We start from the raw sequence: 26,221 nt of genomic DNA, 5'->3' as shown, positions 1-26,221 counted from the left end.
GCATAAGTGTTTGCAGGATCAGAGCCTAAGCCAGTTTTTTGCCCTCAAACAGCTACAGTTTATTTATATTCATACTGTTTGGTCTGTGTTATGATAAGGGTAAATCCTTTTATTCATCCTGATTTTTATTGCAAGAAGTCTGAAAAAACTGAAGTATCAAATGACTTACAGAAACAAAACAGAAGTAGTTAGCTACCACTGGAACTGTTAAGAGCACTCATTAATTAAAAAACTACAGGATGCCTTTTACCTTCGGCAGCAGTTTAAAGGTCTGATCCTTTGAAAGGAAGCACATAAGCAAACAGTTGCTGATAAAACCCTGGTGGCATTAATCGTATGCTTCTCCACACATCCCTCTTTAATCCATTTGCAAAGCTTAGCTGGAAGGGCTGCTCTCTTTCAAAAGATTTTCTTGTATGGAGTGAACAAACCATTGAGGCATTATTTATTCTTACAGAGCTTGTCTTTAGTGCAATAAGTTTAAAAATTCTGCTCTGAAATATTTACTTTACATTAACAAAAATAGTTTTCTTAAAAAATTGTAACAAAAAGGAGTATATAGCATGAACAGATCATGAGTTTTTAGCAAATACACTAAGCATTTACCATAACAATAAGCTGAACAATGGAGTATTAGCATTCATATCTGGTAAGCTTCAGGAATGAAAAGTTTTAAACACTCAAGAATTAAAATGAACAAGTTCTCTTAGGGTTAGTGAATAACTTTAGATACCATGGCAGTGTCATTTCCAAAGAAATGTTTATCTACCCTCTCCTGTTTTACCAGCCGGTTACAGTACATACTAATATGAATGAGAAAACAGCCAAGGCCTGGCCATTTACATTTACACTTCCCAAATCTCTCTGGAGTTAAATAAAAACAACTTACAATACTCTTTGTACAGTTTGTTTCTCTCCCCATGTCCAGCATCCTTATATCTAGTCATGAATGAATCATGAGGAGTATGGCTAAGGCTGAGTTTTAATGATCAGTTTGTTCAACTGCTCGTTTGGAGAATCCATACCCTTCAAAGGAGCCTTATGAAGTGCAAAGGAGGCTACTGAACTCAAAGGGAAAAATAAAGTAAAACGGAAAACAGTTGCATATAAAACTCATCCTTTCCCATTTTCTAGTTTCTCTTCCATAGAAATGCAGGGGCTCCCACAACATCTAAATACCTGAGGAGTTGGTTATTTTGATATCTGAAATTTATAAACAAAACAATGTGTAACCCCACTAGGCCCCAATAGGGTTGGTGGGTAAAATGGCTGACTACAAATGAGTTATAATTATGACTCTCATTGAAACCCTTTTAAAAGCCCCTAAAATTTTAATTGTTTTTTAAATCTGAAACATTTCCCCAGAAGTCACTGATGCATCTGAGTTTAAATATAAAATCCTAAATGAGCTGATTTAAAGGTAATTCTTGGTTACATTTCAATTTTGAGGGACACCTGATAAATCTGATACTCTAACCAAGAGTCTTGATTTAATTTTTTTTTAAATAATTGATTCCTCCTCTAGATTGTATCTTAATCAGATAAGAATCTTAACATTTCCATGACCACAATGATTAAAAAAAGGAACAATGATAAAGTTGCTTGTAAAAGCCACCCGTATGAAAAGAGTACATGTTTCACAAAAATAATCATTAAAAAAAGTATTAAATCCCTGTTCCTTTTCTGATTTTGGCTGCTTATTTATATATAGTGTTTTGGAATGTCAATGGGTTCCATAATGGCTGGCTAGTTTCAAGATGAACTTGCTCCAGAGGCCTAGAAAACAAAGTCATACAGTACAGTCTTAGACACATGTCAATGGACAATTGAAGAAACTGATCCAAAAGGATCACTACAAATAGTAAAGTTTGAAAAGCCTTGTTCTTGAACCTAGACAGTCTCTTTAGAAATGACAACTCCTAAATGTTTCCACTCAGATTTTTAAGAAGTGTAATTCTAGGTAGCCATTTAAATTTCTGAACTAATCCTCCACACTTTTGAGAGAGATTCCCTCTACTTTATAAATGAGGGAACTGAGGCAAAGCAGTGAAGGCCCAAACTCCCCAAAGTGGCCTTTAATTTTTGGGTACTCAACTTTAGGAAGAGAGGAAATGCTGGATCAGATCAGAACTATGGTCCATCTTGTCCAGTACCGTCTCTGATAATGGCCTTCAGAGAAAGGTGCAACAAACTTCACAGTAGGCAGATGTGGGATGATCTGCCCGCCCCCCACATGAAGGTTTTATCCTACTCTCTAATAGTTAGAGATAAGCTTCAACCATGAAGCATGAGGTTTTAGATCCTTTCCAAAAGGTCAGCACTAACTATTAGAGCTCTGGATGTTCTTGTTATTCATAGTAGTGTTCAATTCCTGCTTTTCTGGACTCCATGCAGCTGAAATTAGGCACCCAAAAATTGGAAGCCACTTCAGAAAATATGGCCCGATGATTTGTGGAAGGCAACCAAGTTAGTATCAGAACTGGAAATACAATGTAGGAGTTCCTGCCTTCCTGTCCCATGCTCACACCATCTCTCTAGCAATCCTCTGTAAGGGACTAAAAGATACATTTCAAAACCTGAGTGGCCTACAGTTAGGTTCCTAAACAAGAGGCCTGACTTCCAAGGGTGCTGAGCATGCATAGCTCCCTCTGAAGGCTGTGGCAGTGTGGATGCTCAGCCTGTCTTCACAGGTACCCAAATATGGCCGAGGAACCAAGCTTAAGCCCGAAAGTGCTGGACCAACAGCTTTTAGCATCTTTCGCAGTGTGCACTAGCTTTAAGGTGGATGTTATTAGGACACTACTTGATGTAAAGCAGTACTCTGAATTGGGAGTTGAGTAAAAAGCTTTAGGTTAGGACTTTCAAGGCTGCTTAGAGGATTTGGACAGCTAATTCCCACTAATTTTAATGGGAACTGTGAATACCCTTAGATAGATTTGAAAATCCCAGCAGTAGCTTCTAATGTTCACTTAGTTGGAATTACTCCTTGAAGAAAATGGTAGATCATACATATGAAAACGTTCTTGTCCTATATTTAGATATACAACAGCACTTATGCTTTAACAAATACTTTAAGGTGGAGAAAGGCCAGTCATGGCTAAAATGTTGGCCTTCCAGAAGACTGTGGCTAGGTCTACACTACAGCGGGGGTCCGACCTAAGATACGCAACTTCAGCTACGTGAATACCGTAGCTGAAGTTGCGTATTTTAGGTCGGCTTACCTAGCGGTGAGGACGCGGGAAAGTCGACCGCTGCCGCGCTGCCGCCGACTCCGCTGCCGCCTCCTGCCGAGGTGGATTTCCGGAGTCGACGGCAGAGCGATCAGGGATCGATTTTACCGCGTCTTCACTAGACGCGGTAAGCCGATCCCCGATAAACCGATTGCTACCCGCCGGATCGGCGGGTAGTGAAGACAAAGCCTGTGCAAGGGGAGGTTTGAACGAAACCACACAGGTCACAATAAGTGAGCCAAACCACTGTCACTGGACTAAGTGTCTATACGCTGTGGAAGTTGTGCATGGGAATTACTCTGCACAATTCTAGAGACGACAACAGTAACGAGATCTTGGCACCCATAATAAAATAATAATAATAATATAATATATATGGAGATATACCTATCTCATAGAACTGGAAGGGACCTTGAAAGGTCATCAAGTCCAGTCCCCTGCCTTCACTAACAGGACCAAATACTTTCCCTGACAGTTTGGTTTTTTTGTGTGCCCCAGATCCCTAAATGGCCCCCGCAAGGACTAAACTCACAACCCTGGGTTTAGCAGGCCAATGCTCAAACCACTGAGCTATTCCTCCCAATAATAATGAAAGACCATTTATAATCTAGGTTGATATGCTAGAACTGATTGTATAAATAACTTAGCATAACACTCCTCACAGCTCCAGGGTTAATCAGAGAGCAGGAATTCAATCTTTCTAGATCAAAGTGCTGGCACAGCATGGCTTTATATATGCCATATTAAAAAGGAATTTTCTACTATAAGGAAATGTATTTGGATTTCATTACTTTTTATGATTTAAAAGAGTTACTACCTACTGTTGGAGGAATCAACATAAACCCCACTATACCCTATGGCACTGTTCTAGTGTCAGTATTAACAGACTCATCTCTACCTAGTTCAGTCATACCTGCCCATCTTTTATACACAGAAAGCCTGGCTCCCAGTTCTCCGAGTCCCAAGCTCACCTTGCAAGATGGATAACTCCATTATCTGTATTAGTTACAGATGTTCCTTATTACAGGATACTTAAACATGCAATGCCTTTCAAACAGGCACAGCGTAAGTGAAAACAGGTGGTGGTTAAGACTTCAGAAGCATAAGTGATGCATTGTCCCTGTATCTGACAATGTGAGATGGAAATAGAGAGCGCAAGAGACAGCAACATAAATAGTTAGCAATAAAAAACAAACAACTGGGAGAAATGTTATTTTAAGCAGGTTGAAAGGAATCACTGTATCCAATCCCTCGCCACAGTTTAACATAATTTGGTATGACCCTGAAGTGCATGGCCCCATTGTTTTAGGATACAGCTCAATAAGTGTCCTTCAGGCTTTTATGCTGAATGCAAAATTAAGAATTTAGTTCACCAATGGAAAGAGGAGTAAGTTGGGCTATGCTAGTAATTAATTACACTCCCTGCCCCACAGATCTTCTGTGTGTACCACCTAGCATGTTGTGGGCACTGCTGCAATCCTGATCCTAATTCAACTGACTCTTCCACTGTATTTCTATGTCACAAGATACAGTTCCTTTCAGCTTACTTTTACAGGAGATGGTCTCAGCTGTGACAAAAACTCTGCCATCCAGGTGATAGGCAAGCTCACAAACAGAAAAAGCAGAACATCTTGAGTGATACAAAGAACAAAAACTTCCCCTGAAGAAGTGCAGTCAGTAAAGACAGAGAGGGAGAGGAAGTAAAAGTGAAATTCTTGGAGGATGGCCACCTCCTCATCTGCACCTACCATTGGTTTTAGCTCTCTGCCTTCAGCTCCACCTCCCTTGCCAGCTTCTTTCATTGATTTTCTACTGTTCTCCACAAATTCCTGCAAAATAAGTCAAGTGGCTTAATCTTTCTTCCACTGGTTGTATACTGAAGTATCCAGGGAATGTGCAAGCCTATGGCTCACATATAAAATTCCCTGACAATGTCACAAAAAGTAATGTGTTCTGCCCCAAGAAGTGAACACAAAAACAAGAGATACCGCCTCCCTCCGTCTCTTACCCCTTTGGCACTCAAAAGATCCTTACAGACAGTATTAACCATCCCCCCCACCCATCCCTGGCATCCACATTCTGATGACTGGCACAAAATAAATACAGACCCCAGCCACTACAGTCTGTAGTATTACAGCTCTATCAAGCCGTTGTAATAGAAAAAAATATACGGGGATTTTGTTTTTACTTCTAGCAATGCCTTCCAGTTTTCCCTAATCCCTCAGAACACAACTTCTCAAAACTTTTCCCCATCCAGGGTCTCATCTTGTGAGATTTCCCCCCCGCCATGGACACGGCCTTTCCCATTTGTTATAACATCAAATGGAAGCAGCCAGGCATTAGACCCTGCTATTAAAGTTATCAGCAGATATGCTATAGTTCTGTAGTATTTCAATACATCTTTCTATTGTAAAGGTGAAGGCATCACGTAGGAAATTCCATGCCACTAGTACTTTGATATCTACCGCATCCCTTTGTTGTTTACAATTCTGTGGCCAATCTGAACATTGATTCTCTGCACACACGCACGCGCACACAGTGTGATCATTCTAAATTTCTTGTGCTAGATTATATATCGTGATCTTACTAAATTACCTGTGCTATGTGAGTGTAAGGTATTTTCAATTATTATTCTACATTTGATATCAATGGGATCAGCTAGTATTACGTACTATACAACCTAAAGCACTACACAACAGAGGTTTAGGGTTAAAATCCTGACACAATTCCCAACAAGTATTCAGAAATCAGAATGTTAAGAATAATTGGATTTGAGTCTGTCTCTGGTTTATGCATGAGAATACATTTCATGTGAAGTGAGGAATGGACTTCATGGCTGCTATGTAGAGCAGGTAGAGAAACAGGAGCAAGGAAATTCTCTCTTAGCACTGAATTCAGTCTAATGTTGGCTTTAAGAGGATTTTTACTTCCCCGTTTCTAGTACATCAGATGTACGTGGGGGGATGAGGGGGAACATCTAAATTAAGAAACTAAGACCATGTCTTCACTACCACTTATGTCAGCAAAACGTATGTCACTCTGGGGTGTGAAAAATCCCACACCTCAGCGACATATGTTTCACCGGCCTAAGTGGTCGTGTGCACAGCTTCTCCCGCAGACATAGCTATCACCACTCATTGGGGGGGGTTAATCCTGTCGATGGGAACGCTCTCTCCTGTTGGCATAGATCTGTGGTGTAGCCGTTCTGACAGTGGCGCAGCTGCATGGGTACAGCTGTGGCGCTGTAGGTCTCCAATGTAGACATAGTGTAACTGTAACATGGCCTACTTTGTCCCTGTCAAATGAGATGCTAATAGCAACTCAGGCTCAGACCCGTACTCAGGGAGGGACTGTAAGTGCTGCTATTTGAGGACTAGGAGAGACACTGTCTGAGCAAAGGCTGGTCTGCCGGTCTGGGTAAGAAACCCCAACCTGGGCACTACTGACATTAGTCATACTTTCTTCTGGACCCAAGAGAAAGGTCTTTAAAAAAGGCTGACCCTGGGATTTTTGTGCTGAATGGCATCAGAAGCTTGCACTAAATTCTCTATCAATAGTAGAGTTCCTTTGACTCAAGGGAGAGGGGAGGAAAACTAACTTACCATGAGAATTTTATCCATGTAGAATTCTCTACCAGGACTTCCATCGTTGTATTTTGTATCAATGGCAAAACATAAGAAGAGGACATCCACGACCATTTCATAAATTGACAGGAAGCAGTGAGCAACCAGGAAAGCAAAGAGGCAGACGATGATGAGAGGCAACACCCACACTGTGTAATCCCTCTGGTAGTTCAGCAACATAACCCCCGCCAAGCCCGTGCTGCAAACGATCAGTACCTGAAGCAAAGAAAACAAAAAGACAAGAATGATTGCAGAAGCCATTGGACTATTTTTCATGTACGTGAGCACACACTTTAGTCTCACAGGTATAGGAGAACTGGATGCTACAATGTCACTGATTCCACCACAAGACACTAAATGCTACTAAAACCCCACATGCTGCTGGATCCAGCCAGAGCTGTTTTCAATGCTGTGCCTGCACAGAGAAGAATACCATCTCTTCAAAGCCCCAAAGCTAATTCACATAAATAAATACAAACCTGCCACTCACCCATTGTTCCAGGGAAAAAAAAAAAAAAAAAAAAAAAAGATACTATAGTAAGACAGAATCTTACTCTGTTGTGTTGTCGGTTTATTCAAATTATAAACTCCTCGGGTCAGGAATCAGTTCTAGGTCTGTACTTTGTACACAATATAAAAATTAATATAACCAGATCCACCAATTAATATGCTTTATAATAATTTTGCTTGCAGACACACACTTAGACAAAATATCCCTTCAGCTTGTTCCAGTCCCTCCTATTTGCAACAGGAAGGCTGCTAAGAATTACCTTGTGTACTAGGTCCCCACTGTAAACTAAGCATTATTTCTAACTCTGATTTTAACAGCGCAAGGCATTTCTACATATCTTTCAGGTAGTTTCCCAAAAATTAGCATGAGTGGCCCTAAGAAATGTCATACTAGATGTCAATGTAGTTTTTATGAACAATATACCATGCCTCTGCATTTAAAAATCAAACACTGCAAAATAGGTCAGTTTCCACTGTATTATTCAGATATTGAATTAGGCTGAAAGAAGAGCTGGGTTGGCCAGGCAGCAGCATAGAGCTAACACTGTTGTTTGGTAGTTTGCACCGCTTATTTAAGCATTACTGCCACCCTTCTGTTCATCCAATGATGTGAAAGCCATTTTTTCATGGAGACATTTCCTGGAATGTTAGACTACTCCAGAGAACTGCAGTGTTCACTTCAATACCCCCAAGGCACCTGTATCTTCATTATGTGCTCATTCCCATCACTCTGTATTGATTAGTTTATTTACTGGATTAGAAAACCACACAGAGTTCAGCCCATTGTAATCTGATTTATTACACAGAGAGATGTGTACAGAGGATAGACAGTTCATTCCATGAAGGGCCCCAATGTTGACGGGTACTTGTGGGGCTACAGCTGATGCAGTGGGACTAGCATTTAGTAGGTTAGTAAATAAGAACACAAAAAGTCAGCCCAGGTGTAACAGTAACTTACTGGGTTCTGTTTTTTCCTAAAGAAATAGAAAACTGAGCTGCAACAACAGTGCTTAGTAATCTTTCTACCCTGGAATATACTTGGTCCCAACTTTTTCCTCTTTACTCCCACTTGGGCAACTCCCAGCTGCCAATACAAGGTCCTGCTGCCTCCCATTCCACCCCTACTATGAGGGCTGGTGGAAAATATATGAACTTCTTTCTGAAGGAAAATTGAGGGTTTGATTAAACAAGTTGTTAGGGGAAGTGTCTGCTTTCCTTACATTTTAGGTTTTTCATTGGAAAACCAAAAACTCCTGGCCAGACTTTTTTCAGCTTTCAGTTGCCAAAGGAACCAAAAGCCAGAATATTTTTGATGACAAGAAATTGGAATTTTCAGCTGAACCCCGGCAACGTGCACTTTCTGACCTGTCTCACTCACCACCATCCAGAGGTTCTTTTACACTCCCCTTTCCTGCTCAATTCCTTCTAAACCATGTTCCTGAGCAGAAGCAGCAGGATGGGATGGGTCACAGCAGTAGGAAGTGGGAAAACAAGCGCTCAGAGGCACATTGTAGCTGGAGTGCAAGCACAGGGAAGGTTTCTGAGAGCAAGCAGACTTGTTCCAGGTCTGTAACAGTACACCCCTTCGGCATACCTTTCCCAGGAACAGCATGAAGTCTCCCACTGTGTTTATGGCAGCCACTCGCAGAGCATTCTCCACTAGAATGACGAAGGCATCCTTTGCTGAGGTGCAGAAGTTGGTGCTGTTGATAGCTGTGGCTGTATATGCATTCTGGGGGAAAGCAAAATGAAGAATTAGTCACAGACACTCTGTCCCCTTTCCTTCAACATTCCCCACAGCTCATGTTCCCAATATCTACCTACCTACCTACCAAGAAATCATCTGTTACGGCAACAAGACTTTCTCCTCCCATCCCCTTCCACAACAGAAAGCACAATGTCATGAGACACTTGATTTAATAAGAGATCTTTAAAGGTACAAATCTAATCAAGAAATAATGAGGACTCAGTAACATGACACTCACTTTCAAGAAAATCAGCCCCATCCCAGAATTAGGGAGGAAAGGAACTGTGTAATGAAAAATCCCGTCCGTGCTCACTGCTGATTTCATACACCAAAAAGGCAAGGGTTTGTGCTGGATCTTGAGACAGTCACTGCTCACCTTGAAGCTGCTAAACCAAGTCCCCCCAGCGGAGTGGTTGAATCAATAGACAGAGAACAATATCGGAGGGAATAACCATTTTTCCACCTGCCTTGCTTATTCTTGCCACATATATATCAGTTTCACACCAAAATGCTAATGGAAAAAGAATTTGGAATCTCTCTGCAGGAGTAGGAGGTGAGCAACGACATTACTACCATGATAAGCAGCTGGACAAAAATCTCTCTCTCTCAGGACATACAATAGTTTGAGGGTCATGTGTTTCAGAGAAGTTGCTTTCTAGATGTTGAAAAAGAAAGCATTTCTAGTTCTGTCCAGCATCACTGAATACGTAAGTCAAGGGTAACAAAGACAATTTCCAATAATTACACACTTTACTAATGATCTTCATCAAGACAATTCAAAAACAAGGCCGGCTGAGGGCAGGCCAGGACTATGCCCAGGCTAGAACTTTATGGTATGCTGTAAGGTTTTGTCTGTTAGTTTCATAACCACTCTGAAAACTAAGCTTCGAATAAGGCAGCTTCCAAAAACATATCTTGTGGTTCTACAAGGAGTACAAGTTCTGTATGGCTTTAATCTGACCCAATGGGAGAGTGTGAACTCAGATACCTTTGTGAGCGAGCTCAATTGTGTAGGTTTATGAAATCAGAGATGGAGGAGTTCCATTATACAAAATGTTTGTCTCAAATTTGAGAAACAAACTGAACAATAGTAAAAGAGATCTATATAGTAACAGATTACAGCACAGCTCTCCCACAAGGAAACATATACGACTAAACAACCCATCACAATTCACAGTCATTTCCCTTCTTTAGAGAATGTTACACAGAAGCTGGGAGGTATATTTCTCAGCTCAGGTCCATGTACCCGTGACAGCTCTGCTCAAGTTATCACGCTAAAAACAGCAGTGTGGCAGCTGAGGTGGCACCTTGGGCTAGCCACCCGAGTACATACTTAGGATCTCAGACATGGTTAGACTCTGGCACTAGCCCAAGCTGCCGTAACTACCCTGCTATTTTTAGCACACTAGTCAAGCAGAACTAGTGTGTATACATCTACCTGAGATGGGAACGCACCTCCCATCTGCTGTGTAGACATAGCCTTAAAAGAAGAGAGTGACTTAAAAGAAATAAAGACTTCAAGGTACAGAGAATCCTCTGGGGCACAGGGCACTTGCTGGAGGATTCTCTGTACCTTGAAGTCTTTAAACCATGATTTGAGGACTTCAATAGCTCAGACACAGGTTAGGGGTTTATTACAGGAGTGGGTGGGTAAGATTCTGTGGCCTGCGTTGTGCAGGAGGTCAGACTAGATTATCATAATGGTCCCTTCTGACCTTAAAGTCTATGATTCTAAATACATTTTCTCAAATATGTGATGCTTAAATATTAAAAAGGAGAAAAGCTCCACACTCTGTTACCATATATACACTTTCAAACTTAAATGTACCTGAGGAAAGTGGGTGCTGGGAGGGTTGTATTCAACCATTAAAATCTAATGCTATATTGCTTAGACACAATTAGTCTTTTTTAAAGGACAAAATGTCTTTTCCAGAAAGAGGAATTGGGACAATTTTTCACACAGGCGCTGTAAATGAGGACTAATGTAATGAGCCTCAGTGAGATCACAATGTACTTTAATTTCAGTAATGGGGACATGACTGAAGTACATAGGTTCAATCAAGTTCCAAAGTACAATTTAACATGCGTCAACTTAAGGAAAAAATAGCCTTCCTCAATCACATAAGTTGTCAGCCTTTATATAAAAAGTCAAAATATATAAAATCTTACCTGATTTAAGTAAGTCAGGCACTTTTCTAGACACCAAAGGCAGCAGATGCAAGCTTTCAGCATACATCGAGCGCAGGCATTTTCCTAGCATGGCAACGGGGGGGGGGGGGGGGGGGGGGGGGGGGGGGGGAAGAAACCAAGTACATTAAAAAAAACCCAAAGGACAAAGAACATGAACGACCATTACATTCAAATGCATGGGCTATACTTTAAGGGCTGAATATTCTGAAATCAGCCCTTAAGTTTCATGAACACACACACTTACTTTTTTGGTCAAAATTTAGGATCAAATTTCAAGCATTTGGAACCCAGTATTTTAATAAGAAGTAGGTTTCCCTTACTTTTCCTTTGAGTTGGGAATGAATATACATAAGGATCATTCGTGGAATCTTCACTAATGTGATAATGAAAGAACCTTTCGCCACTGTTCCTAGGTGGTAACAGACAAGACGATTTACTGATGCCAGAATAGGAGTAAATGGCAGATTCCTTTTCTCCCTGTGGAAAATCATCAGAGAAATAAAATAAAGCAGTATCATCAATATGGACTTTAGGTGAGAAAAATCAGCTACAGACAAATTCTGACTGAGTTCACAGGTGAAAAGCAATTTGGTGGTCTCATTCTAGTCTTCAGTGGACATTGCTGATTCATTGAGAAGCAGGGTCCATAACAGTATTAGCTCTAATGTAATAGCAGGAAAAGGATGAGTCTGTGAGGGGACACTTGCCTGCACTATAGTTATACCTAACCAATCAAGTTTTTAAGCTCTACACTTCTATGAATGTCTAATTCAAACATTTTTAAGTCTTTCCCTCCTCTCCCCCAAATTTATTTTCCCTATTTTATATATTGGAAAAAGCATATATACATTCATTACACAAAAGCTGTTTTCAGACCATTTGTATTTCTGAATATACATATCCACACAGCCAGGGAATCAAGTATTAAGTATTAAAACAAAATACAGTGCTGTAACAAAGTATTTATAAGGATGTATTTATAAGAGGAAATAGGGATTTATTTATAAGAGCTGAATGCACAGTCTTCTGATACAGCTTTTAAGAAATGTATTCTTATCATTCGTATTTCTCTAAAGCAAACCATCACTATTTCCCTCTCTACAGCAGCTTCATTCAGCATTTAATGAAAGAGCGCTCGATAAGTATTAAAAAAATAAACTCAGTGATAAAAGTATCATAGGATTAAAGTTATTGAACTGTCAGTGTTCCAGTAATAAAATACCTCCCCTGAATTTAGGGAAACCTATTCTTAAGGGTGGTTTCACTTGAAAAATATAAAAAAGTGGCACCTTCTAATTCCACAGACCTGCTCCCTGCATGTACTGATTCATGCTGACTTCAGTGAGGAAAAAATATTTTTACAACTTTTGGCTCCTATTAGCATTCTGAAGTCAGTTTTCAGTGAGCTAGATTCTATTTCTTCTTGCAAAAAACAGTTTACCTAGTTCCAACCAGTTATACCTGTGCAAATGGAAGGCGGCAATTGGCTTGTTCAAGTGTAACTGAGGGCCTAATCTGGCCAGAAGAACCTTATGGCTAGGCTTGGAAGCATTACATTTTTACCAGTAGATATTGATAAATGTCAATTTCACCACAAGCACACACATACTAGCAGAGTAAGAAAAATGCTGCTTGAGTTTGATTTAAGGATGTTTGCTTTGTATATTTTGACAAGAGGATGTTGACAACTTGTGTTTTAACAGTTATAAAAACTTTAACTTTCTGATTTTCATTGTCTACTGTCGTTAAATAATTCTGACCTTTCCCCTTCATTCCCCTCAACTGTCAAAATTTAAATAAAGATTGAATGAAATGCTTGAAATGAACATTGATATTATCCATCAAAATAATTTAAAAAAAATGAATTCTGCCGAGCCTACTTATGACTGGTAGCATTGCATGAAATGCAAAGAGCCCATCTTGGCTTTCAGAGCCCTAGGTGAGAGTGCAGGGCTAGCAGTTAAACAAAAATCTTCCTATATGGAAATTATGGACATTGATCTAGAAATCATTAACAACGTGGAACCCCAGTATACCATTTTCACAGTCACTTTTCAGACTAGAACCACACTTTAATATGCAAGAAAGCAAAGTACACCTCTACCCCGATATAACGCTGTCCTTGGGAGCCAAAAATTCTTACCGTGTTATAGGTGAAACTGCGTTATATCGAACTTGCTTTGATCCGCCTGAGCGCGCAGCCCCGCCCCCCCGGAGAGCTGCTTTACCGCGTTATATCCGAATTGGTGTTATATCGGGTCACGTTATATCGGGGTAGAGGTGTAGTAGAGGGAAATGGATATTTAATAACTCAAAGTTCCCATTAACGGATGATGGATAGGGAGCAGGTAAGAGCAAACTCATTTACCTTCAGGTAAAATACAGTTAATAAACTCACAGATGTTGGAGATGCAAAAGACCTCTTAAATCATCTAGCCCAGCAACATGCTGCAGCAAGACTATTCCTACCTACTGGGTATTTCCTAGTTATGTACAACTTTTGAAAACTGTACATTTGTAAAAACAGCACAGCAGGGATATCAATGAAAATAAATCACTGTAAGGTATCTTTCATATGAGAGAACATTTAAACCAAGGTCTTGCTCTGCTCTGCATGGACACTGATGACCCTATGGCAATTTTAATAAGGCATAAGGGCTTTGTCATGGGTTGACATTTTCCTCCCTTACTCCAACCACTCTTGCTGTGCATCATGGCTGATGCCCTCTGCTTCAGAAGTAGCTGCATTTTTCCAGAGGTGCTGTATTTCTACTGTTTGCAAACTACTTTGAGACCATTTGGAATGGGAAGTGTAACTTAAATTATCAGATTGTTGAGCACAGAGATTTCTTTTTTTAAACAAATATATAGTGAACTATAAAATATCAGTGAGTTACATTTTGAGAAATTTCACTTCAGAAAGATATACTTTTAAAAAAAGAAGAGGCGAATAAGTTCAATAGCATCATTTCTTTCCTTAATCAAAAATGTTGCCAACAGTTGTATGTTAGCAAAAACACTCGATATCACTTCAGTATTGCTCATTCTCAAAAAATTATTGCAAGACTCGTGATAGAGTTTTTCTTAAAGCCTTATCTCCTAGCTCTGTGATTGAGAACCTCAGCTTCCATTTAAAAAAAATAAAAGTTTCTAGTCCTTATTGTGGTAGAAAAAAAGCTTAAAAACATGATCTCCGTGCACCTAGAGACTTAAAAAAAAATTAAAAAAGCTCAGATTTATTTATTTTTAATTCTCATTATTTTTTAACACTGCAATACTACCAATTAGGAGTTATCCTAAGGATATGTGATGCATCCCTCTCTTGTACTTGAGATACATGTGCATTAGCTGATATGAGTATAGCATGATTTGCAAATTAGGACTCATGCACAGTGATGGTACATGGAGATTGAATACATATATTTTGCTTCACTTGAACATTAGTATATAATCTGAATTCATATGAAAATGATGGCTCTAATGGGACTTTATGTAATCTTAGGAAACAGACAAATGAGTGTGTGAAAAGAATTAAAGGACTGTATTTTTCAGTTCAGTAATCCCAGTCAATTAGCGCCAATCATCTTTTAATTTAAATGGAGCTTATCAGCTTTATTACTGAAAAGAGATAAATGTCAAAGTGCTTTTTACTTTTTTTAAAAAATGAATCATCTAGGTCTTCATTGTGTATATGGGACGTAGGGGCAAACAAGATTGTGGTGCTTAACATCTTCAAATTGCACATAACCAGCTAAACACACTATTTATTTTAGAAGTTTGCTTTTGCTTTTCTGCTTCCAGGCAGAACACAGCTGCTCATTTCACCACAAGCTCTGGCCCCAGTTATTTTTTGATGATTCAGTTACTAGGTCTCTTAAGAAAAAGCTGTCTGAAAAGTTCTCACCTTGTGAAATAGTATGTCACAACAGCCCCAGCTACAGTCATCTGTTGACATGCTAGAATAAATTCACTGATCCAGATCAGCCCTACCATATGGTACCACCACATGTATCGTAGAGGGCCCAAAACCTGGAATTCCACAACCCCTTGTTCGTTTAGGACAGGGCTACCTAGGAACAAATCAGAGAAAGAAGGCAGATAGCCAATATCAACTTAGAAAGAAGGAATCGTTTGTAATTCAGCTAATAACTCTCAATCATTTAAAGAGTGACAGCTCTGTCTCCTAATAAAGTGTTAACATCAGTGTAGCTGGACAGTTGATAATGGAGATAATATTGCTGTGTCAGCCTGCAAAAATATTAATGACTGTTAAAAATTATGCAGAGAAAGGATTTTAAAATTCTCCAGAGCACACGCAACATCCAACTTAAAAAAAAAAAAAAAAAAAATTGTTAGCTATGTGGCAATTTGGGGAAAAAAAAAAAAAAAAAAAGAAGCAGAATGATTTCTTATTCCAAAATGTAATGGAAGGAAACCTAAGTCATTCTGAATTTTCTGCCACCCTCCCTTCATATCCATAGTTTGCAAAAATTGCAGAAATTTATTTAAAGATCATAATTTGTATTTTTTAGTTAGGATCAAACAACATTAATGGTGACCTCTATTTCTTGATGGTGCAAGTGTTTATGTGTGTGTTTTGTCTATATTTGAATAACAGAATCTATTTGCTAGAATATTAGCAGCGTTTGAGAAGAGAAGATTTTTCCCAAAGAATTTTATACATATTTTAAAACCCAATAGACTTCTCTGATCCAAGTAGCACTTTCACATAAGTTCACTGACATTGTGTCAGGATTTCCTCAGGCAATGGATGCTCTATTTCAAAAAGCATTAGCACTCACTGTGGAGGTCCATCTCACCCATCAAAATGATGTGAACAGCAGAAGAGGTTCAGGAAAACACAGAGAATAGACATAACAGGTGCATAAAACAGATCCAAATTGAAAGCCATTAGCGTTTTCACTTAGGTTTGCACTAGATCTCTTATGTGAATGGTTTCAGATTTGTATGAATCTTGGAAGTTAAACACCACTACCAAAATAATTTTGTTCTAGTGAATTACTATTTGGAAAAACAAGTTTCTTCTGACACATTTTTAGAAAAATGTTATACATTTTGGCTTTTAGTAGTTTGGGAAATACTGATATATAGTATGTATGGCCTTGTTTCTGCAAAGACGTCAATTTTGCTTAACTTTCATATGTTTTGACACTCATATGTATGTAAACTCACAGTGAATAAAATTAGGCACATGCAGGACCAGGGCTGAGGTTACCAACAATTAAAACTGAGCAAAGCTTTTTATTATTAAAGCCCAAACTTTGGCCCTGCTGATGCAATTGGGTCCATGCGGGTGCAGGGGTCTACCCGCACAGCTCAAAATGCAGAATTGGGACCTCAACCATTTTCAGGCGCAAGAAAAATATTGTGACTCATTGTTCCCCAGATAACAAACATCACATCTCATAATTCAAATTAAACTTATAGCAGTAAAACAAACAAAACCAAGAACAAATTCCATTAGCTCTGTCCCTTGGTAAAAACAGGGCCCCAAAATCCCAAATATTTTTCCATAGTTAGGCTGAAATAGTTATATGATCTAAAAAGTGCTAAAATGACTATATTGTATTAGAGCATTTGTGAAGTAGTGAACACACCATTTCAAATGTCAAGTTCCATTAAACCCCCTTCCCCCAGATGCTTATAACTTTCTGAGAAATACACATTTCCCATTTTGAAAAGTTATTGCTACTGTTTTGTACAGAACTAACTAAAATCAGTGAAACTTTTGGGCCCCAATCCTACAAACTCCTCTATTCAGGCAAACCCTTGTACCTCTGCTGAGCCCCAGCAATGTCTATGGGGCTCAGGTGAACCTCTAGGCCTTTATCTTGAAACTGGGTGTGTAAAGTCCTCATTACTGCCGAGCATGTCCCCTCCTAAGGCTATGTCTACACTTAAAATGCTACAGCGGCACAGCTGTAGCACTTCAGTGTAAATACTTCCTACAGCGATTTCTGTAGTCAATTCACCTCCCTGAGAGGCAGTAGGTAAGTCAATGGAAGCGCTGTCTACACAAGGACTTAGGTTGGCTTAATTATGTCACTCAGGCATGTGGATTTTTCACCCCCCAAGCAAGGTAGCTGGGTGGATCTAACTGTCTAGTGTAGACCAGCCCTAAGACCGTCACAAACAACAGAAAATTGGCTACTGTGCATTTGCGTTTTGAGCGACACTCTGTGCATGCACGCGTCCTTTTAGAAATGTGCATTTATCAATTTAAGTAGTGGCTAAATTGCTTGTGCTGCCTTAAGTCCTTAGAGGAGCGTCACTGGGTTTTTTAACCCTTTGCTCTACACTGAAAAGGAGGAAAATTAAATGCAAAAAACTGTTAATGTAATGTTACTGTCATAGGAGATATATTTAAAAAGTCAAGAAATGCAGAGTTATGGCCCCTACAATAATATTAGCATATTCACATTGCATGTCTCTAGTATTTTCTAGTCCTTTTATTTTTGTTAAAGAGGTTGCATATATGTTGAATATTATGGCAAGTGGCTATATTAATATTTCTGCAGGAGGATACCATTAACTTGAAAATTACATTTATCTGCATGCGATTGTTATAAGTAACCCCTAAGATCACCATAACAGAAAGACGGCAGAATACTTTTCCTCTATTCTTCTGTTTGTTTAGTTTGTGTATTTGACAGCACTTTATCAGGTTGCTGATGTTGCACCAGGCCCTGCTGGGGACTGTTTACTAGTAACAGCTGCAGCAGAGCTGAAAATGAATAGATTGCAAGCAGCAGGCGGCTGGTTGTGTGCACAGAGAAGGGGAAGAAGGACCAGGGACAGACCTGAGCATGGCTGGTGGTGTTTCTCTCAGATCCAGCCAAAATACCCTCTCAACACAGAAAGGAACAGAAATAACACTTCTGAATATTTTAAATAATGGTTTAAATTGCAGGACATTATTTCAAAAGATGTGCTGAGTTTAATTTTTGAAGATAAAACCAGATTGATGGGTTCCTTTGAAGTTGTACATTTCCTGACTTTTTAAAAAATGTATGTCTTTACTGATGTATTGACATGCTTTTTTTGCATTTAATTTCTGTAACTCTGCAAATCAATGAGAGCCAAAAATGAGACACTATCCAGTCTGAAAGCTACCCTAACAGGATAGCTAAGTATTCCTCTGGCATGGGGAAATCTGAGAGTGGCATAAAGCTGGTATCATAAACTCTCCACCTTCCTTTCCTAGGCCCCCCGCTGTATATGGAATATGCCATAGCCAGAACACACTGTGTTCAAACAGGTCCCAGCTAGCATGACAGTCTCTTGGAGACATAGTGCTTGCATATGTTACAGCAGCCCTGCGGCTGCTCATCCTCACATCAAACAGGGGCAAAATAATGGTAGAAAGCCACTTCCAGGGCACCAAACAATGGGTAACTTCACACCTGATGATGAATACAGATGTGCACAAGAACACAGTATTAAAGTACTCTCTGTGCTCATTCAAAGTCAAAGGGATATATCAGAGCACAGCAATTCTTATTTTCAAATTTTAATTACATCTAAAGTCTGTACAAGAAAGTACTAGTGTTTACTTAAAAGAAGCAATGTGCCCACATACCTGTAGTGCCAAGGAAAAGCAGGACCATGATCCAGTAGCTCCAAAACAGGATGAGGGCAAAGAAAGTCCAAAAGGGCTGGAAGACTAGCAGTGGCAGGTGAATGAAAACTTTGCCAGCCACGTGGAACAAGGCAATGGTGAGAGCTACTCGCTTGCGCATAATTAACATTATCAAGAACAAGATAACCTGAGGAGAGAAGTTTCCAACTGACATTTTAGGTGATGAAAAGCAGACCATCAGGTGCAGTAAACAACACAGGATCTTCAAGTAGAGCAAACTAATCACACTTCCAACAGTTTGTGTAAGCCCTGCAAGTTTACACGACTCAATCCTACATCAAATATTTCTAGATTGATTTATCAATGCAAACTACTTTTAGTGACTCCTTCTACCTTTTAAATACTTTTTTGAACTGACACTCAGACTGACAAGACTATAGACCAAATTCTATCACTCAATTGCATTGTGCAACCAAGTAAAAGCAATGGGATTGCACAGGTGTAGCTGAGGGCAGAATTTGCCCTATATTTTGAAACAGAACCTGGAGAACTTGTCAGATAAGTTTATAAAAAGGTTTAATTACAGTGCATGCCTGTATCAAGTATTATTAACTAAAATGAAATTATGAGGTAGCATCTCAGCATTGCATGTTTGACTTATCTGACAAACAGGATCCAAGTGCAAGTGAACATACAGATTAAGGGTCCAATCCTGAAGCTGCTCTGTGCATGGAAGTCCCAGGTGACTTGGGAGCGTGGCCCAGACCAACTGTGGGTTCAGGCCCTACAATCTATTCTTCTGATGTCAGGGGAGTGTGTGTGTCTACCAGAACAGTGCCTAATAGTAGAAAGTGCAGCAACAAACAGAGAGGGATATTGTTTCTGAAGCACTTTCAATTTTTCGTGCACATATTACAAAACCTGCATTGACAAGTCAAAGAACATGGCAAGAATGACAGAAAAAGGGAATACAATTTTGTCAGTGACAAAGCACTTACCGTGAAGACAGTAGCTGAAATGGCATAGACCAAGAGGGCCTGAAGATTGTCTTTGGCTACTTGAAGCTGATCAGCAGTAAGAGTTTCATTGACAAACTTTGTTTGCTTAGCATACAGCCACCACAGTACTCCTGTGCCTCCTATGTTTTGAATTAAAGACAGGACAAATACTATATTTCCCTCTACAGAACAGACACAAAGAATGGAATCGGTCAAACACAGCACAGTCTAATATCCAAGTGGGCTGATGCTATTCTGAAAGGAAGGATTGTAAAGGGGGAGTGCTCTGGCTCAAGCAGGTGCTCTCCCTGCACTGCTCCTACCCTGCTAGGAGCATCTGAAAATCATGCAGTCCCTTGGATCAGTACTCTTCATTTCATGTGTTTTAGAGAGAACAGGGTGAAGCCACTAGTCAGGGGAGGCATAGTAAGGACAGATACTGCTCCCATATGACAGGCATTAGAGGACTGGAAGGGGGTAGGGAACAGATGATGATGTGGTGGGAGGTGTATGGGAAATTAAAATGGAAGAACTGAGTGAGGGAGCCCCAGAGAGGATGTAGAGAAACAAGAAGAGCAAAGAAAGGTGAATAAGTGAAAGGGTAAACACTTCAGAGAGAAGTGCCACCAGGAAAGAGGAAAGGAAACAACCAAGAGACAGCGAGAGAGAGAGAGAGAGAGGAAAGGGGAGAAAATCCATGATACCAGAAACAGCACCTCAAATAAATCACAGATAGGTGTTCCTGCCTCAAGAAGAGCTGATGCAGGCACTGGAAGTGCAGGAGTGATAGGGAAGAGTCAGCTCACCTCACTTGAGATGGGAAAATGAAAAATAAAAATAAAAGGCTAAGGAGAAGAGAGGGAAGTGTCTCCCATTAAACTCCCTGGGGGAAATCCCAGCCCTACCGAAGTCAAGGGGAGTGGCAAAACTCCCATTGATTTTAATAGGGTCAGGATTTCACTCTCCGGCTCTAGCCATTTTTCCAAGACAGAACCGTCCCTTTGATCTGGGATTCCATACCTCCAATGAATTAACCTTTTTCTTTTGATATTTCTCTCTCCAATTCTCCTCTCCTTCCCTCAAGGTTTGAGACTCAGCTGCAGTGTGCCTATCTAAAGTGCCAAAATCTTAGCTGATTGATTCTACTCATTTCAAAAGATAGGTGTGGGACTCAGGACATTCCAGATTTGCCACCGACCATATGGGACTTTCAAAAACATGAACTGATGTAAACAAAGCAGCGTGTCTCACAAAACACAACTTTTAAGGTCTTCACACTTGGTGCGGTTTTTCAGCATGTAATAAGATGTCAGTGGGGCAGTTCAGAAAAGCTAAGTGATCTTGGCCCACTGAAATTTTTCTAACTCTTGCAGGTCACGGGACCTTAAATCATGGCTATCACCGAATTTAACTTCCCCCACATACCCAATATTTTGGCTGCATTATTAAAGATCAACAATATAAAACTTCAGTTCCACAAAATTTAAAGTTAATGGGGTAGATCAAAGCTGCCAGAAAGCAGCCTGAATGGGACAGCTGGGAATTCACATTACGTAGAGGAATCTCTGGAATTTTAAAGCCAGCGTGTCTAATTCATCCCACAGCTTCAGGCTACTGCTACTTGCTCTGGGGGCCTAACTAGCCCCCTGCTCCCCCAGTAGTCCCCAGGATTGGAGGAGGTATGCAATGAGGAGGAAAAGTGATGGAAAACCACCCATGATCCCCTCTGCTTAAATGTATTGAGCAGAGCTCAGGCACCCCTAAGGATCTCACCTAAATGTTAATGGGGCTGCTCTGCCCCACAGGGCTCTACACTGCAGTGTAAGGATTCTAGATAGATTCCTGGTGTCATTCTCCAGGTTGTCATGGTGGTATGCGTACTCATTCACCTAGCAGGAGGTGCAGCAATTGTCTGGCTGGGTAAGGAGCAGCAATGACTCAATCTAATTCAGTCCTCCTTAGCCAGAAAAATAGCAGTTTCCCCATGGAACCCGGAGACAGGTCAATGTAAAGCAGGAAAGAAGAAGTGGCTCTGAGTAGGATGCTGACGAACCCTGCGATTGGGGGGGGGGGGGGGGGAGGAGAGAGAGAGAGAGATCAGAACTTGGCTCTCAGAAACAAGGAAACGAACAAGACTTACCAAGTGATCCCAAAACGACAAGAATTGTTAAGATCCAAACCAGTACTCTTGAAATGTACCTGATTATCACCATCAAAATCATGGACAGCACTGCAGAAGAGAGAAATATAATAAGCAGAGCAATTATTTCAGACAGGAACACGCTACGAAGGTGTTGTTTTTCACGAGCAAGGGGGAGGAAGTTCAATTGAACTCACTACACTAAAGATAACTGCATATTAATAGAATCTTTTATAAAAGGAATTTTTCCCCCCTATGGCTTTCAAACTTATTACACAAATACACAAGGAAAGTCAGGTAGCCTCTACAATTCCTGCTTCTGCTAAATAAAAAGAGCATGTGTGCATTTACATAGTACACTATATATAAAACATAGCCACACAGATGTATTCAGACAGTGACAGAACAAACAAGAGGACATGACAGAAGTGTGAGTTTTATATCATGAGTTGGGAAAACACTGCACAACTCTGAGCAGCAGAGGAGAACTTGCATGCAAACATACATGCTAAACAAGTGCAGATATTGTGATGTATGTAATTTAAGATGTCATGTTTGTTACAAGGAAAAAATTACTGCTTTGTGCTTTATCTTTATTATTCACATTGGGTACTTTAATGAGTTTTATTGATTCTGCAATAATTTTTTACTTGCAATTTTCACATTTCCTCCTCCAATCTTTATTATTTTCCCATTTCTCATCTCTTAAATCCCCGTTTTTGTGCACTTGGCATTATGGCACCATATGCAACATGCCACTTCAAAGTTCATTCGTTTGGACTGGTGCATAAATATTTCTGCATCTGTTTCCAGAGTGCACCTATAATTTGGGAAGCTAACTCCCTCACAGGGAGCCAGCATGGGCACTGTATTAGTCCCACCGACATCCAGGTACAGCATGCTAAAAATCCTCCTTAAATTGTCACTCACTAACATGTATTGTGTGTGTACTAGCTACATTTTGAAGTGAAAGGCATTGGGGTCTTCTTTGTGAACTAAACAATCTAACATTCTGATTTTTTTTCATTAAAGGAGCATAAAAAGTGATCTGAAAGCAATCACATTTTTTTATCCCCCTTTAACCTAAAGGACTACATTAATTTTATATAAAATTTTGCAATAAATATGTACAGTAAAATCTGGCACTCATCCAACTATAGTGTTGCTAATAGACAGAGCCCTATCAAATTCACGGCCATGAAAAATGCACCATGGACCATGAAATCTGATCTCCCGCCATGAAATCTGGTCTTTTGTGTGCTTTTATCCTATACTATACAGATTTCATGGTGGAGACCATGGTTTCTCAAATTGGAGGTCTTGACCCAAAAGGGAGTTGCAGGGGGGTTGCAGGGTTATTTTACGGGGGTCGCGGTATTGCCACCCGTACTTCTGCGATGCTGCCTTCAGAGTTGGGTGGCCGGAGAGTGGCGGCTGCTGACTGAGGGCCCAGCTCTGCAGGCAGCAGCGCAGAAGTAAGGGTGGCAATACCATACCATGCCATCCTTATTTCTGCGCTGCTGCTGGTGGCTGCTCTGCCTACAGAAATGGGCTCCTGACCAGCAGTCACCGCTCTCCAGCTGCCCGGCTCTGAAGGCAGCACCATCGCCAGCAGCAGTGCAGAAGTGGGGGGAGCAGTACTGCATCCCCTCCCCCTTACAATAACCTTGCGACCCTCCCCCACCCCCAACTTCTTTTTGGGTCAGGACCCTACAATTACAATGCTGTGAAATTCCAGATTGAAATAGCTGAAATCATGAAATTTACTATTTTTAAAATCCTATGACCGTGAAATTGACCAAAATAGACCATGAATTTGTTAGGGCCCTACTAATAAAGCTACAACTTTGCAAATTCTTAATTTTCTTGTTACTTTTAGGTCAAATTATTGCAGGTTCATTATTATTACCATGGAGTGCAATGGAAGAAAAAGTTCTGTGGGTTTCTTCGCAGCTGGTTTCAAGAAGTCATTTTGCGTTTTATTTTTTTCCAGTCAAGATCTAGCTCTCTCTACTACAGAGACAGATTGGTTATAGCAGAGTCTTGCTGCTATAGACTTTGTGGCACCCTATAGTCAGTCAGTCATTTCTTTTTCTTTAACCACACACTCTTTTGACAGATGGCTGTAACAGCAGGGGTTGGGTTTTTTATAGGTTAAGGGCCTCACACTAAGAATCCAATGAAGTCAGCTGATCAGAAATGTAATAAATTTGGATGCACACAATTTTACCTTCATTTATAGGGTCTGTTTAAAACAATCATTTCACTTTGGTGTGAGATCAGTGATCAACAAGAAACCTAAGGCCCAGAATTGGGAATTTCCCAGCTTTTAGTAACACATTTGCAACAACATTTGCATTCATAAAACCAAGGTTAGGAGTTTCAAAGGAGCCAAACCCAATTGCACCTAACTTCCTTTCGCTCCTTTGAAAATCCCAGCCAAATAGCTAAGCCATACACACCAAAAGAAGCCTAAGCCCCAGGTTTATGAGAGTATAATGCCATGCATCGCTCTCATTTTTAGGAGGAGGTGCAGGGAGTGGGCAAAATGATGAGTGGAAGGGCCAGATGAGCATTATAAAGTACAGCTGCCTCTGGTTGACTTAAACAGCTGTGGCGAGAGCACTGAAGAATGTCCAACCCCTCCCACCCATCTTAAATAAAAACTGAATGTGCATGTATACTTCTTTCGAAACACTTATTTGGCTACTGAGTAAAAAGCATTTGAACAGTTTCCTGAGGGCTTATTATGGTATATGTTTTATGTTCATGTTGTGGCTAGAGGATGTTAAAAGTCTCCTATCGCAGTACTATGAAACAGCTAATAATGAGAAAAACAATTACCTAGTGATAACAAGCAAAGTCCCATTATAATCTCTTTGCTGGTCATAACTCCACTAATCAGCCTGTGTAAGACACTACTGTCACTGACAAAGGTGATCAGGGCCTCTGCAAACTTGGCATAGCAGGAAATGTTCACAGGAGCACAGCGATGGAAGAATGGAATAGGTGCACTGGTGACACAAGAAAAAAAAATCAGAAAAAAAATTACTCCTACTTAATATAAATGCCACATCAACACACAAATGAAAGGTGAATTGATGCAATACTCTCCACCCTCATAACACCATAACAAGGAGCTGTGAGTTTAATGCAGAGGTGCTGCTATAATGACAATGGTCACAATGAGGAGTGATGCAATTTTTACAAGTATTTCTGTAAAGAAGGCAGCATGCATATTCCAACAGGATATTACCCTCCGCCTCTCAAAGGAGTATTTTCTTATTTCAGCTTAAACATCTGTCATTCAAGTGTCATGTGGTACACCAGCTCAAATAATGCCCTTCACTGACTTCAAAATGGAATACTGACCCACTTTTGTAGCAAAAAAGTAATCCAAGAATGATTGTACTATAGTTGCAAAAATATACATTAGTCTAAAACGTCACCATTTACAACTGTTGCCAAGCAGCCATGATACAGATACTTTATTCTTTCCCTCCCTTATGCTTATTCTGGTCATAGGAGAGGAAAATTACAGTGATTACTTACATTACCTCAGCTAAATATTTAAATGTTTTATAACAAATGCAATGAAGAGGCCTGTAATTGTTTAATTATTCCTTTTACCCTGAATGGTATTGGAGTCCCTCTCAAGGGGTACTGACATTTTGCATTATACTTCTCACCCCAGTAAACAGACACTGGGATGCAGTTCACAAGCAGATAATACAGGAGAGCACAAACGTGAGACTTTATTTTCCCAATGCTGCCCACTGGGGAGTTGCATCTTCTTGTATCCTAAACTATGTTAGACTATCAAGGTTGTCTATTTTATTTTTTAATTATTCTTTTCCATTACATTTAAGACACTTTTATTAGTGATATACTCTTGCTTGTAATTGAATCCAATGAATACAATATATTTTTACATTAAATTGAAGAGTTTTCTTTTAACCTCCAGATTCTTTCCTTCCTCTCCATCAGTTCCTACTGACTTATTTTCAAGATTTCAGTATAATGAAGCACCAGTGCACACTATCCCTTTGGGAGTCTCCTATTTTAGTAGTGATTTTGAAGCCAGAGATTTTCTGTACCAGATACCTCTTTTTAAATTGTGAGTCTTACCAAAATTCTAACCCTCACTTCGAGTGTGTCGGGTTAGAGGAATCATCTGCTTTAA

At 40.0% G+C, this 26,221-nt stretch overlaps 1 protein-coding gene across 1 annotated transcript in view; it reads right to left on the bottom strand.

Moving 5' to 3' along the window:
• Positions 1–1,699: 1,699 nt before the first annotated feature.
• Positions 1,700–26,221, bottom strand: part of SLC44A1 (solute carrier family 44 member 1) — a 97,335-nt gene continuing 72,813 nt past the window's right edge. Inside the window, exons 6-16 of the mRNA XM_065406244.1 lie at positions 24,883–25,052; positions 22,039–22,128; positions 19,899–20,038; positions 18,901–19,087; positions 15,205–15,370; positions 11,621–11,777; positions 11,280–11,363; positions 8,958–9,095; positions 6,833–7,069; positions 4,979–5,059; positions 1,700–1,776 (exon numbers count right to left, since the gene is read on the bottom strand). Coding sequence (XP_065262316.1) covers positions 1,753–1,776; positions 4,979–5,059; positions 6,833–7,069; positions 8,958–9,095; positions 11,280–11,363; positions 11,621–11,777; positions 15,205–15,370; positions 18,901–19,087; positions 19,899–20,038; positions 22,039–22,128; positions 24,883–25,052 — 1,474 coding nt within the window. The 3' untranslated portion in view covers positions 1,700–1,752. The remainder of the gene's footprint in view (positions 1,777–4,978; positions 5,060–6,832; positions 7,070–8,957; positions 9,096–11,279; positions 11,364–11,620; positions 11,778–15,204; positions 15,371–18,900; positions 19,088–19,898; positions 20,039–22,038; positions 22,129–24,882; positions 25,053–26,221) is intronic.

The sequence above is a fragment of the Emys orbicularis genome, chromosome 6 (genome assembly GCF_028017835.1).
Source record: "Emys orbicularis isolate rEmyOrb1 chromosome 6, rEmyOrb1.hap1, whole genome shotgun sequence".
NCBI classification, from domain to species: Eukaryota; Metazoa; Chordata; order Testudines; family Emydidae; genus Emys; species Emys orbicularis.
The sequence above is the reverse complement of the archived record's forward strand: the minus strand, read 5'-3'. Positions and strand labels throughout refer to the sequence as shown.